Source organism: Balaenoptera physalus, assembly GCF_965194825.1.
Source record: "Balaenoptera physalus genome assembly, chromosome: 8".
In the NCBI taxonomy this organism is placed as follows: Eukaryota; Metazoa; Chordata; class Mammalia; order Artiodactyla; family Balaenopteridae; genus Balaenoptera; species Balaenoptera physalus.
The window spans coordinates 74,523,770-74,544,551 of NC_138887.1; the positions used below are offsets into that span (position 1 = coordinate 74,523,770).

At 37.9% G+C, this 20,782-nt stretch overlaps 1 protein-coding gene across 1 annotated transcript in view; it reads right to left on the bottom strand.

Annotated features, from left to right (window-relative positions):
* SKAP2 (src kinase associated phosphoprotein 2) overlaps positions 1-20,544 on the bottom strand; it is a 192,082-nt gene extending 171,538 nt beyond the window's left edge. Inside the window, exons 1-2 of the mRNA XM_082472055.1 lie at positions 20,037-20,544; positions 1,194-1,369 (exon numbers count right to left, since the gene is read on the bottom strand). Of these exons, the coding sequence (XP_082328181.1) occupies positions 1,194-1,203 (10 nt within the window). The 5' untranslated portion in view covers positions 1,204-1,369; positions 20,037-20,544. The remainder of the gene's footprint in view (positions 1-1,193; positions 1,370-20,036) is intronic.
* Between the last annotated feature and the right edge of the window lie 238 nt (positions 20,545-20,782).

Genomic DNA, 20,782 nt, shown 5'->3' on the forward strand with positions numbered 1-20,782 from the left:
CCGCGGAGCAACTGGGCCCGTGAGCCACAACTACTGAGCCTGCGCATCTGGAGCCTGTGCTCCGCAACAAGAGAGGCCGCGACAGTGAGAGGCCTGCGCACCGCGATGAAGAGTGGCCCCCGCTCGCTGCAACTGGAGAAAGCCCTCGCACAGAAACGAAGACCCAACACAGCCAAAAATAAATAAATTAATTAATTAAAAACAAAAATTCTATGAGAACAACAACAACAACAAAATGTTGGATGACAAGTGGGATTTTTTTCCTTTTCTCAAAATTTCTTTCAATCTTATCGCTACCCCATGCATTATTTTAACCTACTGTATATTAGTCAGCATACAGATCACATGCATAACACAATCCAACATACTGGCAAATTAAAAAAGATTGCAGTTTATTTCTCTCTCATATTACAGTCCAAATATAAGCCATGCAGAGCTGATACAGTGGTTCTAAACTATGTGTCTACCTAGAAATTCTGTGACTAAGAATAGGAGAAGGGGTGTTGTTTTTTGCTTCACTACTCCATATTTTCCCTAAGGGAATGGAAACAGTTGTTTGAATGTAGTTTATGCTTTAAATCCATATTAACTGCAAGCTCTCCACCCATCCTTATCTAGTAACTAGTTCCTTAAATCAGTGATGTGCTGCCTCTTAACCAAGTACATACTACTGCTCTTGTCACCAAATTAAGTTTTTATATTTCCCCAGATGCTCATATGACTGGCTCCTTCTTCTTCAGGTCTCTGCTCAAACGTTGCCTCCTCAGATAATGCCATTCCTGAACTTCCCTATCTAAAGCAGCCTCTTATCCCATCACTATCTCTTACTTTGTTTTATTTTTTTTCATAGTATTTAAAAGTATTTATTTGATTTTATGATTTGCCCTCCCCCAATAGAATTTAAGTTCCATGAGAGCAGAGATCTTTTTAAACTCTGTATCCTCAGCACCTGGTTTATAGCACCTAGCACAGTGCCTCACACACAGGAAGAGGACAAAAAATGTTGAATGAATGAATGAATGACCAATCCTGCAGTAACTCTAGCGTTGAAAGGGCCCAGCAGGGAAACAAAACATAATTGACAATTACCAGATATAGGCCTCTGACGTTTACTTACTGACCTTAGAAATACCGGGGTGGAGCAGGGGAAGAAAGCTGTTTTGCAAGCTGGTGGGAAAATATCTGATTGTTACCTAAACTCATTTAATCTTGGAGGATTGATTCAAGGTGCAGGCAAATGCTTCTCAAAAGGAATGTTGTACCACTCAGCTCCATTAAATCCCTTCATCCAAATTCCTGGTCAGCTCATCTTCTTTTAGCGTTCTAGGTCACAGTTGATGGTGTTAACAGAAATCACCTAACTGGGTCTCTGTAATAATAAATATCAAAAGAATTGTAAGTGAATTGGTATTTCCCTTTCTTCCAGCCTGAGGCATGTACAATACCCACTGAATTTCAAGGGTACATCCCAGGGTGAATCTATGAATGAGAATAAAAGTGCAGCCATCCAAAAGGGAGATCTTGTTCTATATTCAGTTTGCTGACTTTCAACCAAATTTAGCATTATGTGAATGTTTAATAACAGTTCTTGATGCATGCCTTATACATAAGCCAGTAACAAGTTCTTTAAATATGCATAGGAGGTAACTCTAGCAAATGGAAAGCTAAATAAACACAAGTGTGAAGAGATATTCTTCCTGATAAATTATCAGCAATCATATCTTAGATGCTACACTTCCTGCTAAGGTATGAGGGGATGCTGAAGGGTTGTAGAGAGTGTCTAACATGTTAATATTGCTAATGGATTCTTGTGTTGAAAGTATATAACATAATTCATTACATATTATATGACTTCCTGGCATGGCACACAGCCTACTTGAAAGTCAAATTATTCATATGTTACTGCCTCTGAGGCTACACAAAACTTCAGCTTTCATGTAATCATATAATCATTGATTTAAGAAATCTTTTCTTGAGAAAATAATTTTTTAATGAGCTTGAGAACTAAAACAATCATCAATTTCTAAAACAGAAGTCATTATTTTCCTTGTAAACCAGATGTTCCTCTAGGGTTCCACCTTAGCTAATGGCAAGACAATCCTCCCAGGCACTTGGTGGTATCCAGTTTTTCCCCACATTCCCAATGTCCACAGAAAAGCACACAAGTGCCCTCCTCATCTCCTCTCAACTAGGTAACAACTAATAGCTTCTTAACTTTTATCTCTACCAGCCGCATACAATTTGAATTCCTTTCTTATGGCATTCCAGGTACAGCCCAATTTGGATTCATTTCACTTTCTAACATTACCCCTCACTACAAATCCCCCAAGCAAACCTGATTCCTAAATAAGTTAAAAACGTTCATAGCTCTGTGTCATTGTTCATACTGTTCCCTGATTCTGAAATGCTGAAATACTATCCCCTTCCATCTGTTCTTTCTTCCTGTTCATCCTCTGGTGCTCAGCTCAGGTGCCACTTTCTTAGTAAACTATCCCAATAGCGACTCCTTCAGTAGGAGTAGAAACTCCTTCCACCTTGCTCCCATGACATTTTGCTTGTTTATAATAAAATTATTATCAGTATTATTATTAAAGGCCTTACTATGTGCCAGACACTTTGCTAAGCAAGCATTAACTCATTTAATCATCACCATTATTATTCCATCTTACAGAGGCCTCTACAAGATTAACTTGTTTAAAGCCAGACAGTTAGTAAGTGGGGAATTGAAATCCAGATCCTGTAACCCCACAGACATGCTCTTTTTGAGCATTCTGCCTGATACTATAATTAGTATTCATAACTCTGTCTCTCCACCGAAACTGTACACTCCTTGAGGTGTGGGGTTGTGTCTTTGTAGCTCTGCATTCCCAGTCTAGCACTGTGTTTTGTGCATAACAGCTGCTCGAATTCTTTAATGAATTAACAGAAAAGAGGATGCAGAAGTCTGACAACTCTTTTTTCGTACACTACTCCTTTCTCTCCTACCATCCACCTCCCCAGCTTATTAGTACAGATTACAAAAACTACATACAATCTGTAAAGCAGAAGCTGCAGCCATCTCAGAGCTCTGAGATCCACATTAGCTGAACTGCCCTGAGAAGTAAAGCAGCAGAAGCACCACATGATGAGCAGCCTAACACAGGCGCAACACTTGAGAGCCAGCTAGAAATATGACCGCAGTTTGAGCTAATTTCCACACAACTGGCAACGGTTTTGTCTAAGCTGCAAGCATCCCAGCCCTCCAAGCATTACTACTATAATATTTATTGAGCAATAACAATTGCTAGATGCAATTCAGCATGTTGAACTGGACATCATCTTTACTCAGGAGACTGTGAATTTAAATTCTACAGACCTACAGAAATATCTCCCACCCATACATGTATTCAATAAGCAATGCAGCAATATTCCTCCAGTGGGTCAAAGTACCCCTGGATACTGAATGAGACACTCACCGAAGATGCATTAACTTACCCAGGCTGAGACAAAAACATTTAGTGTGCTAGAGTAGTAACTTGTTATACAGACCTTAGTGTCCCATACAAGTTAGTACAGCTTCTAAATGTACTAAATATTCTAACTAACATAGTTTATGATGTGAGATCAAAGATGTGGCCAAGACTGGCCCTGGAAAAAAAAATGTACAAGAGCTAGAAATATAAATCTCACCTCTCCTAATAGCATCACCTTCTGCTTTCTGGTATGTGCCTTTATTACACTAGGTCCATCCCATTTCTAATTTAACTAATCTCTGCTAAACATTTAACTGGCAATGGGCCAATCAATGCATTACATTTTAAAGTTAAATTTAATTTTGATCAAAGTAATTCATGCACATCCTTTTAAAAGTAAAACATGACAAAAAGTCCTCTAGCCCACCCTTTCCCAATCCGTACTTCTGTTTCCTTGTGGTTACCACTTTCAGTCCTTTTAGCCATTTCTTTTGGTGTTTACATCAACTTTATAAATAATGTGCTAATACAGTTATTTCTTGATTTTTAAATTTTAAACATTATTTGCTTCCTTCTGGAAAAGAAATTACCTGTCAACACATCCTCCACACACCCCCAAAGAGCATACACATATTTCCCCTTCGCTATCTTCGCAACATAACTACAGCATACTTTTAGGTTAAATCTATAATTGAAGTTTCCATAATTATGAATCTATTAATATTGTTTACAAGCTCAGTCACGTAATATAATTAGAGTTCTTGAACAGCATTTTATTTCCTAAAAGTTTATACTTCCTCTGTTTTATGGGTTGCTTGATCTTCTATACACCTATCGTCAATTCATTCTCAAACTCTCCATTAGAACTGAAAACTCCTCTCAGTGTAGTCAAACACCTCATGCAATCTGTCAGTTTAATTTGTTTCTTGGAGACCTCCCTATGGACTCCTCTGTCCCTCCACTATAATCTGGACTGATTGTTTTTGAGGCTGCTGGATACCTACCACTGTGGGGCTCCCCTTTGCCATCATCCTGAGAATTCCCTTTGCCTCCCTCCTGTGCTAGACTCATCTTTTTTATTTCATGCCTTCCTCTTTCTTATTTTACTTATTCGCTTTCATAGAGTATATCCTTCCATGTTTTTTTTGAAAAAAGGTGCAGGGACACATGCTGTTGAGACCTCACATATCTGTTAACACATTTACCCTCATGTTTAGATAGGTATAAAACTTTAGTTTGGTATGCATTTTCTCTCAGAATTTTTATAGCATTTCTCCACTGTTTTCTAGTTTTTAGATAGAGAAACTGAGGGTCAGTGTAGTCAGTGGTAAAATCAGGCCTCAAGATCACATCTCTCTAATTCTAAGCCCAGGAATATTCATCCCCTATAATACCCAGTTTCTATTTGCTAAAGTATGCAGGGATAAAATGGAACTACTTCCAGGTATTTGTAACTAGATAAAGGGCTCATTTGTAGACCTAAAGCTTGAGTCAAAGGAGTGAAGTTATAATGGTAAAACAATCAATGATACATAGTTAATTTGAGGGACAGGATCCCTCAAATCACAGGGCATAACTTCTAATTCTACCCAGTGTGTCAAGCTGGTAGCATGCCCTGAAGTTTCTTGGGACTCCAGAAATTAAGTTTTGGAAGACAATTCTCCATGGGTCGCTCACATTTCTACACATCTTTTAAGTAGAAGCACTGACTGCCTTTGTTCCCAACTATCTTTTCTAGGATGTATGTGTAGTGAACTGCTATGGGAGATATAGATAATGTATTGCTCTGGAGCAAAGGGCAGGTTTGCTTTCATCCTTGGAAGTTAGAAATAATGTCTCCTGGGGCTTCCCTGGTGGTGCAGTGGTTGAGAATCCGCCTGCCAGTACAGAGGACACGGGTTCGAGCCCTGGTCTGGGAGGATCCCACATGCCGCAGAGCAACTGGGCCCGTGAGCCACAATTACTGAGACTGCGCGTCTGGAGCCTGTGCTCTGCAACAAGAGAGGCCGCGATAGTGAGAGGTCCGCGCACCGCGATGAAGAGTGGCCCCCGCTCGCTGCAACTAGAGAAAGCCCTGGCACAGAAACGAAGACCCAACACAGCCAAAAATAAATAAATTAATTAATTAATTAAAAAAAAAAAAAAAGAAATAATGTCTCCTGGAGGAAAAGGCAGACATGCCTACTACCCATTATAAACAATTTGGGTTCCCTAAACTCAGGGTTCCCCACCTATGATACTCCTCAATGCATGTGTGAATATCACCTGATCCTCTTCACATTGCCCAGCAAGAGGCGAGGCTCAAGGAATCGACACAAATGCTGATACTCTGGCTACTGCTAGTGCTATGAGTCATATAAACTGTCCTTGGTTTCTGATCCAGGAATATCATGTCTTCTGCCAGCACCAATGAAACTGGCAGACTAAATTGTTGGCTTCCAAGTAGGACAAAATTCAGACCTTTTTCAGTTCTTGAGAGAGAGATATCCAAAAATATACAGGAGAAACATTTGGGGGAGTATATGGATTTAAAAGAGTTTCCTATTAAAAAATGTTTTGGCTTGGGAATACAGAATTCAAACCCAACTATAGTGTAGGAGTCTGGAAATTAAATATACCTGAAATTTGGCTTCAACAAGCTAAATAGTTTTGCAATGCACTTGAAGTGCCTATGTGTTTCTTATTATTATTCAATATTTCTGTGATCAAGCATTCTCTATTTTTGCAGAGCTCGTCACAAAATATTTATTCTCTAAGATATGACCGTTTGGGAGGTAGCAGGAAAAAGTGTCCCTTACAATTAACGAAAGTCTTTAAGGGCTATTTCAATTATTTCTGTAGACCCAAAACACAATAAAATCTCTGAAATGTCTTAGAAACCCTTAACTTAAGCTAAGCTGTAATACCAGGAAATATCTTCTGAATACATGGCCTGATCTGCTTTTGGTATCATTGGCAACACCACTGAATGCATTAAAGAATGTGAACTCTCACCTTATAAAGTGCTTTATGTTCAGTATTACTGCAAGTTAATCTTCATCATCTCATCAGATGAAGAATACCCAGAATAAAAATAGTGTCAATAAGAAAATACCTGTTTGCCATCATGTAATATGCAGTTCTGATCCAATGAGAAAGAACAGTTCAGAGCCTAGCATATATGAAAGTAAGTCCCTGAAACACTGTAATTCTAAAAAGTTCATTTATTGTGCTGTCACCTCCCAAAGTCATCCTAGTGTAGAGATCACCTAAGAGAACCATAGGAAGGTTCTGTGATCAAAACAGCATTATGATGAACTTCTGCTAGAGCTGTGGTAAAGGGGAAAGAACATAGATTATAGATTCAGGAGAATGCTATTCAAATTCTGGCTCCACTCTGACCCATCATGAAGCTTTGGGTATATATTTTTTCCTGAGCTCGACTTCCTTATCTGAAAACTGTCTGTGGTTATACCCAACACAATTGTTTTGAGGATCACGAGGCAGTGTTATGTGCGAATGTCTGGCACATAAAAGCCTCCTAACAAATGAGACCTGGAGCAGTGCTAGGCTTTCCAGATTAAAATGATACAGAATCCTCAGACTCTGTCTACTTAAAATAAGAGATAATTTTTCCTTATGTTATATAAAGTGTTTCTTCTTAAGAAAAGTTAACCTCTTTTCTGAGATTACTGTGTCAAGACTAAAGTGGAAATAGACGTGATACCTGCTAATAGAGAGCCTTGAGCATCAAGTAGGGAATTTGGGCTTTATTCCGTAGGCTATGAGGAAATAGTTAATGTTTCTAAACTAGGGAATGACAGCTTAAGGAAAATTAATCTGATAGCAATGAATAAACTGATTCGGTGGCAGTACAACAAGAAAGGCCAGTTAGGAGGCAATTTAAATATTCCAGAGCAGAGGCATCAGACGTTCAAGTAATGGTGATAGTATTGACAGACCTGATATGAAGTCAAAAAAACTCTTACTGGTGATAAACTGCTCAAGTAAAGAGAGTTTACCCTTCAGATGATAGTGTGTTTATCATACACTTCACAAAATGATTCTTTCAGGTAGATAAGTTGACATTTTTACATACTGTTCTTAATAACATGTGTCTAAAAGTGCATCTTGGTTTGAAACAGACACTTTTAAGTAAGGTATATATATTTATTATAACACAAACTCCTCAGTTTTGAGGGAGGGGGATAGAAAAATTATCTTGAAAAGACAAGATATGAATTTGAGAGTTTAGTAAACAAAGTCAAGGTTCTGGCTTCAGCTTTTAGTTTATAAACATGTTAATAAGTTTTTTATGCAATTAGAATAGGAAATAGACTAAGAATAGGAAAACACTGAGTATTCTATTACAGGTTTGTGTGACTGCAGAAGGCCCCCCAGTTGCAGGGAATCGTGGCTAACATTTCTGGTTATGCAGGACAGAAGAAATCATCTCATTATTTGTGTTCCATTTATGACTGGAAACTCATCCTCTCAAATATTGCCATGATTTTCAGCAAGCAAGATCATTTAGGTTTGCCATTTCAGGGGCTATTAAGAAATATTGGGTGGATATTACTAGGTTCATGTGCTTGTTTACTTCTTTCATTTTCCTCTTTGCTGACCAAAGGAAATCACAAACCATTATGTGCAACTGTGCCATCATTACAGATTTATGAGAGAAATAAATGACTTCTTTGATGGATTTTAAAATGCAGAAGCCTTAAGTAGATGCTTTCCTCAAAACATAATTCTATTCCCATTCCCAAATCTGATCTCTCTCAAACTCCCTCTTCCTTTGGAACCACTAATCATGATGCAGAGAAAACAGAATTTTTAAAAAAAATTTCATATAACCTACCACTATAGTATTCAATTCTTCAAACAAATCATAATTGTATTTGACATTCATTTTCTTAAGGGCAAGGTAAGTTTCATAGAAAATGTCAGTTCCCTAATGATTAAGTAAGGAGTATAAAAGCTCATGAGTGGTAAACCACGCCCCCCAAAGTATGACAGTTTTAGTCAACTACATCTCAAATAGTGAGGAATAACTGAACATTTTAAAATATGGAATTCTCAAATAGAAACTGGGAAGAGTTAAACTTGACAAGAAGATCTAAAGAAACATAGTTCAATTAGGCATTAAACAACTATTATGCCAAATGCATGGTTGTAGTAAATTTTCACACAGACTTTATCAGATAGCATAAGAAAGCCAGTGAGTGTTAAGGCAACCAATCAAGCTTGCCAACAAAGCCAAGTCCTCTCAGTACTAGAATAAAGAAGATGAGAGAAATTGAAGTGAAAAGAGAAGGAGTGTGGTAGACTGCAAAAGGTGGCACACAAACTCCTCCCATTCCTGTATGTGTGCACTCTAGGTGCACTATTCCTGTATGTGTGCAAACTCCTCCCCTGTGCACTCTGACTTCGTGTCCTGTGGATGAGCCTGGGCGAGCCTACTGATGATGACAGAAGTGTAGCTTCGCTCCCAACAGACACAGAGCCACCAGGCATGTATAGAGCCATCCTAGACCTTCTAGCCCAAGCTGAGCAAGTTTTGATGATAAAAAAAAACACACAGCCAACCCACAAAACTGTGAGAAATATAGATATTATTGTTTTAATCCAAAGCTATGGACAGTCTGTTATATAGCAAAGGCTAACTGATATAGAAAGTGGTACTAGGACAGGAGCACTGCTGTAACAGCAACTTAAAATATGTAGCATTCACTTTAGGACAAGGTGGTAGACAGAGACTGGAAAAGTGGCAAAAAAAATAAAATGTTAGCCAAAATTGGGAAAATGGTAAATAAATTGTTAGCAGAGTCTAGAAAATGGGTAAAGAAACTGCTACAGCACCCTGGAAAAATGGTAATCTCTGTTATATAGCAGTGAAACAATGGCCAAACTGTTGTCTATGATAAATTATAGGACAGAAAATTTTCCTAAAGAATTTGTTAATTTGCTACAGCAGAGTCCCAGGGAAAATGTTGAAGGAGTATTTATTGCATAAGATAAGGGATAAAAAAGGAGAGATGAGTTAAAGAAAGAACTGTGCAGTTTTCTTGCAGAATTCATAGGCAACATAAAGGAGCCAGGACTTGAGAACTTAGAAAATAAAGCTATTTCATATCGCTGGTCTCTCTTGCCATTAAAGATTCTCAAAGTAAGAACTGACTTCAAGGTAAAGATCCAAATCAAGGGTGTGGCTGAAAGACCCTCTGTTAAACCATTGAACAGTGTAAGGTAGTGCCTAGAACCTTAAGGATGTCTGATCACAGCAGCCTAACATGCCGCCCAAAGTTGAAAGTGGCCTTCTCAAAAAGAGTTGGTGATGTGGCCTTTAGGGCATAGAGTGGGCTCAAATTAGATTCACAGGAAGCCCACAAGTTTTTAAGAGAGTTGGACTAAAACAAAGAATTCAAAATGAAAAGATTTATCTGGGCCCCCAATTTTCTACATGCAAGAAGCAGACTAAGAAAGCAACCCAACTACAAACATGAGCTATAAAGGAGGGAGGAAAGAGCTCAGAGGGCCATAAACTCCCTTCCTCTGAGAAGAATCTCAAAGGACAATAAGCCAGGGAGTCAGTTCTAGGAAGAAGAAGTGGGCCCTCATCAAGAAAGTTTACCTGCTTCTTGAGTAAAGGGAATCTTGCAACATGTGCCAGGCTGCAGTTCAGAACTGCTATGGACAATTATTTTTCAGGTGTTAGAAAAAGTTTATTGTTCTGATTATTACTTCCTTAAGAACTTTGGTATATAAAGTGTTCCAGGGGTGACGGCTTTGTTCCCTAGTGATTGAAGCTAGAACCACAACAAAACGGTACACCCAAAATAACAGTTATATTCTTTCTTGGATCTTAGAAAGGTGCCAATTTTCCACAATAGAAACTATGTTAGCTTACCCATTTTAATCCATAACCTTTGAATTATAGATTATCAGAATTATAAGCTTAGATGAAAATCTTGCTAGTTTCACTAATTTGAATTTCAGTTTTTTCTTTCCTGATCAAATCTATATATTCTAGTGCTTATGCCCCAAATCCTCATCTGGGTTTACCACTTTATCTTTCTATATATATATATATATATATATATATATATATATATATATATATATATAAATTTTACTAAAGTTTACGGATAAAGTTTATAATAAACTGCACGTTTAAAGTGTACAATTTTTACAAATGTACACACCCATGAAATCATCACTACAATCAAAATAGTGAAAATATCTATTATCTCCCAGAGCTTTCACTTGCGCTTTTGTAATCCCTCCATCCCAAGCAGTCATCAATCTCTCCTTTCTATCACTATAGATTAGTTTCGAATTTTCTAGTTCAGTCATATATACTCTTTTTTGGCTGGCTTCTTTCACTCCACATGATAATTCTAAGATTCATCTGTGTTGTTATAGGTTCATTTTTTAAAACTGCTGGGTTGTATTTCATTTCGTGGATATGCCAAAGCTACTTCATCTTTTATATTGAATAGAAAGGGATTTGTGCAAGTAGTTCCTGGGGCGCGGGCGGTCGGGGGAATAGGCTCTCTAAAATTAGTGTTTACTAACTATAAACAGAAATGTCTCAGTTCTTCCTGGAATTGTACCTCCCTAATTTTTTTTAAGTCACTTCCATTGTACACTTCAAAGGGCCATTGAGAAAGAAGCAGCAAATCATGTTAATCTGGCCAGGTATGAGAGCACAAGTTCAGGCCCAGTGTCCTTAACAATACAATTAAGGATACAAGTAGTGAGGAAGGTGGGACTTCAAATGGGAATATTTACTGCAATTACCCTGTCCCTGTATCTCTATTTTATGTAGGGTGTGAGGCCAGATAACTTCAAGAGGAACTGCACCTGAGAAGTTGTATTCAGAGAACCTCATCGACATCTGGACCAGTTACATAGCAAAGATCCTGTAATTCCATCCTGACACCTTAGGATAAAATTTGGGGGGAGGGAAGGTCCTGTGATATGAGCGAGCATATTTTACAAGAAGGAAAAATGTGAATGATTTGTGGCCAGAAGGCAGATTGGTAAACTAAAAAATGGCCACGTATTCCTCCCATCCCTGAATGCAAGCCCTTTTGCTATTTGACTTTACAGCTCAGCCCATCAAAAGGTGGAATCTATTTTTCTACCCATCAGATCTGAGCTTGACCATGTGACTTGCTTTAGCAAATAGCATATTGACAAGCAAGATATAAATACAGGCTTAAAATGCTTGTACATGGGGGCTTGCCCTCTGTTGTTGCTTGAAATCTCTCTGCCACCATGTGAAGGAGCCTGGGCTAGCCTGCTGGATGATGACAGACAAGTGGCTGTCATCCCAGCTGACACAGAGCAACCCCTAGTCATGGGATGGAGGCTATCCTAGACCACATCAAGCTTGGCCAAGCCAGTCCAGACCAGAAGAACCTCCCAGTCCCCAACAGAACTATGAAAAATAATAGATGTTGTTTAATCCACTAAGTTTAGGTATGGTTTTTACCCTCCAACATTAAATGGATAAAAGGCGTTCTTCCTAAAGAAACCTCTTTAGAAAGACTGCAGCAAGAGCAGAAAAGATAAAGGAACCTATAAACCAGAACAAGATTTCGCAGAAAAGTTTCTAAAAGAAAATGGAAAGAGTAAAGCAGAGGGGAAGTGAAGGAGAAGAAAAGAAAAGACAATATAATTGACACGTGCCAAATTTGATTTTTAAATTCCCAGAATCCATCTGGGAATCTATACAGATTCAGTTCATGCATCGATAGTTTTAATGCTACAGTAATGGACAACTTGGAATCTTCAACCCCAATCTAAGGTGAGTAGATCTGTGCATTGTTAGTATCTGTGTGCATTGTTCTACAATACTAAGGCAGGAAGATTATCTCATAAATTTAGAAAATTTTTCTTCAGCAAGAAGGAGAGAAATAAAAAGGGTTGTAGCATTTTAAACAACAATAAAAAATTAATCAGATTATGTCATTTCCTTGAGTCTTTCAATTAATCAAGAATATATTTTAATTAATAGATTACTTTCAGCAGGCCTCAGGACCTTTCCACTTGCTTTTCTGTCTGTCTGGAACACTCTTCTCCCACATATTTCCATGCTTTAAATGTTGCCTTTTGATAATGCCCTTCCTGACCACTCTTTTTTTTTTTTTTTTTTAAATATAAATTTATTTATTTTATTTTTGGCTGTGTTGGGTCTTCGTTGCTGCACGCCGGCTCTCTCCAGCTGTGGTGAGCGGGGGCCACTCTTCCTTGTGGTGTGCGGGCTTCTCATTGCGGTGGCCTCTCTTGTTGTGGAACACAGGCTCCAGGCGCACAGGCTTCAGTAGTTGTGGCTTGCAGGTTCTAGAGCACAGGCTCAGTAGTTGTGGCGCACGAGCTTAGTTGCTCTGCAGCATGTGGGATCTTCCTGGACCAGGGCTTGAACCCGTGTGCCCTGCATTGGCAGGCGGATCCTTAACCACTACCCCACCAGGGAAGCCCGACCACTCTTTTTAAATTATAAAACCGTTTCCGTTTCCTTTCTCTGCTCCATACTTAAAACCTTCAAATGTACTATATAACTTACTTATTGTTTGGCTTATTATCTCCCTTGCCCTACTAGAATGTAAGTTTCATAAAAGCAGGGATTTTTCTCTGTTTTTCTCATTGTTGTATCCAAACACCCAAAAGAGTGAAAGGCACTTGGTAGGCCCTCAATAAACTTTCGTTAAATGGAAGAATAAATTATTTTTTGTTGTTTCATTGTTCTTTGGTATTGTATTAGCAGACACTTCTGGTTTTCATTGCCAAAAAATAAACAAAAAATGTGACCTAAATGTGGTATCCTGTTCACAGCAGTATTCAATACTGCCAGAGAGAGGTAAAACTTCAATATGAGCCAAGCCACTTGCTCAGAGCATATTAAGGAAATACAAGAAATCCTGCAAAGCCCCTAGGATGATCAGCTTGTGCCCTGAAACATGAGATTCCATTACCTTTATCTTAGTATTCGTAACTACAGTATTATGACTGGCCATAAAATTATCTACCTATCTTTCTAATTCATCCCTGGACTAAATCTATGACCTCCCAAGGTACAAGGTAGTAAATTCCACAGCTTGGCCATACAGTGGGTGAAGAACTCTTTTCTTTATACTTTTTTTATACTAAATTTATATCAGCCATTAATTCTGCAGAATGAGTGACCCTTGTCGTAATAGTTGGAAGACACAAAATTAAGTAAATTGAGCCTGCAATAAGGATATGTCATTTTAGTCTCTTTGTATGGTCATGCTCCATTTGTCATGTGAACATGTGGCTGTGTTGGAAAGTATGAATAGCTACTTTTTTTCATTTTAGGTTTTTACCTTCATGGGAGGATAGAAAGGAAAGGTCAGGATAGAGATAAAGGGAAAAGGAAGAAAAGATAAACAAACAAGGGACATATGAGACTGTCCAGATCATGGAGTGCTATCATTCTACTTGGGTTTTTTTTTAAATTGCTATGGCCTAAGATAATAAGATAAAGGAAATTGATTCAATCAGTTTTAAGGCCGAATTTTTCCTGGGTAATGGTAACAAGCATTTGACTACTTCTATCCTTTAGGTTAGAAGCCAATGAAAGAAGAAGGATTTGCTCTTGACAGAATCTTATTCTTAAGGCTAAGGTTATCTTTAAAACCTGATAACAGAGTACTTTCTAATATAATTACTGCATGGGATTTGGGCACGTGTGTCATTTTTCACAGGCTGCAGTCCATTTCATTGAAGTGTCTAAGGTCAGCTAATAAGGGCAGTTTACTGCCTGCTGCATGATTAATCAGGTTGGAGGCCTTGGTAGGATTAAGCATTGGAATAAACTGGGATTGTTTGTTTGTTTGTTTAGCTTTAGTAATTCAGGACAGCGTTACTCATTGTACTAATTACAAATTTTGGTAAGAGCACAAGATGCTCCATTATTTAAGGTTAGACTTCCAATTAACTCTTTTAAGGATAATACACAGTTTTAATACAGAGCAAGAAATGGTGGACATAAGGTGTGAAACAGAAAAGCCTTTTTTCCACCTGTGGTTTTTAGAATGAAAAGTGTGCACGCTGATAAGCAATTAATATTGCAAATTGTAATATATTTATCAATATCTACATATGTTGGCACACATGCATTAGGAAAAAAATCATCATAGCTGTGAGGAGATTTTGCAGTCATATAGTACAACATGAACATTTTACAGAAGAAGAAATGCGACCCTGAGAAGTGATATGTTCAAGGTAATAGAGCCACTCAGTGGAAGACAGGTCAGGCAATCGTGCTGGCTCTCATCAGTGGCCAACAATTCTGCCTAGGTTATAACATCTTGAAAGAGGAGGACCCTCTGACGTGTGACCAAAGGCTGGTCACTTTAAGATTTCATTCCAGGTCTTATTTGCTCAAGCCCAGAGGAATCTCTTCCTCTTTCTCCAGATCTGGAAAACTAGAATGACTATTTCACCTTAGGCATGATCAAGGGAAAGCAACTTACGAATTTACAAGGAAAGAGTTGCAGTGGTCCTCCTTCCTCCGCGATTCCCCGGCTGAAAGATCAGTAGAATAGCTAAAGTCTTTTCAGTAGTGTACCCTTTGGAGCATATGACAACACTGATGAGGATGTTGATCTAATATATACTAAAATATTATTTCCCAAAACATATGACTCCAGTTTTTTTAATATTATGACACATAATTATAACTTTAGGTTATTATGGGTCTGGCCTGAGGCATGGAATCATGCCACTATTGCTTCTACAATTACTAATTCTCTATTCTTTAGAGATATTTTTATGCTTTGTGTGTCATTCTGTTAAATGGAGTATGTTGTAATGAGTATATTTATGAGTCCAGCCATTGGCAGTGGGAACTGATATACCATGTAGCCTTGCACCTCATGTGTAACTGAATTATAACATAGACCTTAACAGCCAAGAGGTCTGTGTTCAGAGAAAAAAAGAATTTCAAAACATAAACCATGTTCTTGGCACTAGCCTCGAATACTGGACATTCATAACCCACAAATGCCCAGACTATAAATTTGCAAGTTGCATTAATATGGCAGTAAAAGTCACTCTTCTGAAAGCTGCACTAGCGAAATATTTATAAATTCACATGGTTGTTCCTGGCAAATAACTACATCTGTCGGCTCTGTCTTTTTGTTCCTAAAGCAGCAGGGTTGGTGTCCTGTGTAATTCACAATATGTTCATAAAAAATTACTTTGGAAAAAGCAAGATGGAAGAGATTTTGTTCTAGGGGGAAATATATCTGCTTCTCCAGTGGTTTGGTGTTACTATTTGATCTCCTGAGATTTTTTTTCTCAACCAGGCTTTTTCTCTCAACAAGTTTTCCTTTTATTGGATTTATCTAGTTTCCAAATTAGCAAGTTAACTCCTATGGGGTTGTCTTAAAAATTCCACATTGGTATGTACAACATAGTGGACTTTTCCAGTCTCAAGGTCAATATATATCAATGTCACACCATGAAGGAATTTTCTATGTATATTGCTATCTCCCTATAATATTTAGGAGACCCTTTCCATAGGGGGCTCTCTAGATAGACCTATCTAGACAGTTTGTTTATTTTTAAAATGGGAGAAAAATTTAAAAAGATAAGACACCAGATTACATTTTCCTATAGATGTATGTCATCTAGGGTTATTCTTTTAGCCTACTGTTTCTGAAAAACACAGACAAACAAACAAAAAAATTGCCCCCCAAAATCATACCTACTAACAAACAGGCTGAGTACTTGACAACAAAATGTGCTGTTTTATTTAGGTTTATATAATTTTTACTGCCATCTAGCTTTTCCTTCCCTTTCCCCCCACAAAAAAGGACTCAGATTGTTTATAATTGAAATGTATTTGTTATACAGACAGAAGAGTTAAAGGTGAGACCAAAGATATAAAACACCACATAGTACTATGGTCCTTAACTTTTTCTGAGTAATGCATCCCTTTGAGAATCTGATGAAAACTTTGGGTTCTTTCCCCAGAAAAATGAAAGTGAGTATACATATACACACAATACACACTTTTGCATACAAATCCGTGTTCAGAAACTACCAATACCATTTCACAGACCTCCACACAGGAAGGGGAAAGAAAAAGTATATCAGGAAACTAGAATAAAATTATTGATACAGTTAAGCAGGGGATTTAGCTCTAATTTTTGTAGCCAAAGGAAAAGAGAGAATTCCATGGGTTGTATAGATCTCAATGTTTAATAGACGAACACACACCAGCTTTTCAGGAGACATATTTTAAGAGGAATTTGTCAGGTGAATGGATCTCTGATTAATTATTAAATATTCAATGAGCAATATCTTTAACAGCAGTTTTGCAAAGGTGCAAAACTATTTTTCACATGGCCATTTTTACATTGGTCCCTTAATGAATCCTGAGGATGTCCTTATTAAATAGTAATTTTTATGAGCGGTTACACCAACTGAGAACCTAGGCATCTGGCTTCTGTATCTGACCTGACATAGTAGCAAATGATTTTCCTCTAGAGAAAGCTCCACTATTCATAAGGCACAATGTGCCTGCAGTGGCCTTGTCTGAACTACAACTAAGAAGCTGCAACATCAGCGGGGCCTCCTGGGAAATCGTGCAGACTCACTCACCCACACACCTGGTGGGCTTCACGTGGAAAGAAGGGGACTCTAAGCAAGGCACCAAGAAATACATGACTTTAAGAGGCAGAACTAAAAACTATAAATAGATTAGATTGGGACGGAAGTCTTGCCTGATTAGATTTCCACAAACTGTGGAGAATCCTTTGGTTTATGTGTTGATCTTTTTTCAACCATAAATTTGTTCTGGTCAGGCATATCACCTGGGAATGGGAAGAAACTGATTCCATAGCAACTAGTCCATAACAGAGGAAAAGAAGAACTGATCAGGGAAACCCAAAGCTAAGGAAAGAAGAGTATTATTAGATCACTAGATAGAAATGGATTGCCTAATTATTTTGATCCACAAAATGCTATTCTGGTGATTAGCAGCCCAAATCATATAATACACTTTTTTTTTTCAAAGAAACTGTCATATAAGCTTCTTTAAAGCTTTATGGAATGATGTCTTGCCAAGCCAGAAGAACTAAATTTCTTGTTAAGTTGCTCAGGACAGAAAGACCTGGAATCATTTGTATAAATAATGTCAAAATAGCCATTGTTTACCTGAACAAATGGAGGAGGGAGAATGGGGATTTACTTCTGGGATTCAGTTAATTTTGCACTTGGCATACATAGTATATGAAAAGAGTTTCCAACATTTGGGCTTGTAAGACCTGGATTGTATATTTATACCATTGTCTGGGATATATTTGGTGGCTAGAAAATTCTAAGCATGGCAGTCTTTCTCCAGAACTTTCTTTTGAGTGACATCTGGGGTGAATTAAGTTTCTGTTCAGTTCCAGCTTTAGCTACAGATGTGGAGGTGTAAATGTGCTTTCCAGGAACTGTAGATTATATGGTCATGATGTAGACCACTTTTATTAGGAGCTCAAGTACCACATTTCCAGAAATATGAAGAATGGCAGCAAGGAAAAAAGCCTTTAGAGCTTAAATTACAACCACATCTAATGAACTCAGAGGTGTTTTTCACTTACTAGGGTATTGCTTTTCAACTCCTATAGCTTAAATGAACCTAGTGATCATAACAGTAAATATGGGTTCCAAAGGTATCCCAAGAGGTATCATTAGTCACATATTACATCCTTTTCTAATTTGTACACTTTCCATGTTTCAGGGTTTCACAGGACTGCTGAAACCTCCAGAATTTCATGTTTCCCTCAGCAGTCTACAATAACCCTTAGTCTGAATGACATGTATTATTTCCTCAGCAAACATGTGATGTGGGAAGCTTAGTAAAAGATTTATTATAAGAAACGGCTCAATGTTTTATTTCCTCCCTTAATTGAATACATTATTGCTCTGTGTTTAGAAATGCTGTGTTGATGTATTACACCTCAGAACAACCACGCACATGCCTTCTGCAGCAGGAAGGTTTATTAGACTACAAATCAGGATACAGATGTTGGAGGGAAAGCTATGGATGCTAAGTCGCATTACATTACAGCACATTTTAAATCTATAAATCATGATGGTCCAGCAGGTTTTTACTTTCAAAAATTAGATATTGGTACTCATGAAAATGAAGGAACTAGAAGCCCTCTCTTTCATCACATGTATATGATAAGTAAAGTGATAAGCTGCTAAGGTGGTAGTTATGTCCCTGCAGATGGGAAAAAGGACGACGTAACTTGAAAAGAAAAATCTCACCTTCTTATTCTTTAGTACTAGTGTACAAGACCCATATTTAAAGTCAGCACTCTGAAGCAAATAAGCAGATAAATCTTCTGGGAGTGTAAATGATCACATCTTTATTGATCTATTTCACAAATGTAGATTTCCATCCATTTATTCAAAGAGCATTTATTGAGTACCTGTTACTTACTAGATGATACTGTGTTCTAGGGTTTTATTAAAATGAGACCCACTTGTATTATTCTGATGCAAGATGAGCTGTTGAATTTTCCTTTCCTTCTCCAACTATTTCAAGTTCAGGCCTAATAATGGACAGATTGTCTCCGGAAAGTTTACAAGAATATACCAACTACTTCATTGGTCAAAAAGGATTAACAGATGAAGCTTGGCTGGTGCAACTGAGAGGACTGCTTTCCTGAAAGATGATGTGATCTTCTTCCATTAGATTCTCAAATATATAACTCAATTGTATCAATCTTAAATAAATAAAATCCAGGATGTTCACACCTTCAAGAGGGATTAGTGTCCTGCAGATCTATTGATCTTCTGCACTCATCTTAATGCATCCGGGGGAACATTAACAACACTTTGTTCTGATCTACTTGCCTGTCATCCAAGGCTCTCCCAGCTCTCTACAAATATATTTGCACTTTATTCATCATGCTTATTCTACAGATAAAGACCTAAAATTACTGGCATTTACAACTGGGAGGCTTAAGATTTTTAAAAATTAGATTAGCTATGCCTTTTAAGTAGGGTGTAGATTTTCAAGACAAAGTGGTCTTCTCTTTTCCTGAAAATATTCAGAAAACAGTCTGCCTTTGATTGGGTAGCTCCAGCAAGGGCAATGATTCAAGAAACCACTGTAAAAATACGTGTCACCAGGAAAAGGAAAACATTTTTCTTCCTATTAAGCAGAGTCAAACAGGTAATTTTTATTAACTATATATCATATTTGTATGACAATTAAGTTGCATGGCACCATCACATACACTGTCTCATTTGCCATAGGAAGGAGGAGTATATACTCACTCATTCCTCAAATATTTCATGAACGCCTACTAGGTGCCAGGCAGCTTACTCTGTACTAAGGACACGAAGGTAAATAAGACTTACTCTCAGCAAGCTAACTTTCTAGTTGAAGAGTAAGATGTAAGCCATTAGATCATTCTAACATGTTGTAATGCAGGCATGATGAAGTACTGAGGCAACATGGGGTTGCTCAGATGACTGGTATCGAAGCCTCATTTTACAGAAAAGGAAACTGTTCAGCTGGCTGCCCTGCTGAAGCTGGACTCAAGATGCAACATCAATTCTTACCTGAATTTCCAGCTTGTTGGCCAACCCAACAGATTCTAGACTTGACGGCTCCCACAATGCCCTGAGCCAATTTAAAAAAAAACAATAAATAAACCTCTATCCACCCAGAAAAAAAAAAAGTATAGGGTAGTTTTAACAATTAAGTAAAAAACTGTATTAAAATTCTTAGTACAATGTCAGCCCACAGTAAGAACTCCATAAATGTTATCACTGAATAGATAGCAGAGAGTACAGTTCGGAGCAAGGACTATGTCAAACTTTTTGGCTTGCATCCTAGCTCTAATACTTCTTAGTTGTGTGGCCTTGGGAGAGTAATATGATCGAGCTAAGTCTCAGATTCCCCAGGACTAAGATGGTAATACCAATTGCAACCATTTCGTAGAGTTGCTATTGTGAGAATTAATTTGACATACATATTCAAAAAACATTATCCATGGTAAAGAACAAAGCTGGGAGGAAGTCTGAAAACTTTTTGTTTTTCTTGGCCATGCCACGCAGGTTGTGGGATCTTCGTTCCCCGACCAGGGATTGAAGCCAGGCCCTCGGCAGTGAAAACTCAAGTCTTAACCACTGGATCGCCAGGGAATTCCCTGAAAACTTTAAATAACACCAAACTTTAGTTGACTTCTCATAAAATAGAGATACAGTAGCCTGAAGAGTGAGATGCCCTTAATTTTCACTATGGGGAAGACAGCCTGCTGCGAAGAGTTCAAGGTAGGAGAAGGCCAACAAGGTTTTTTGGCATC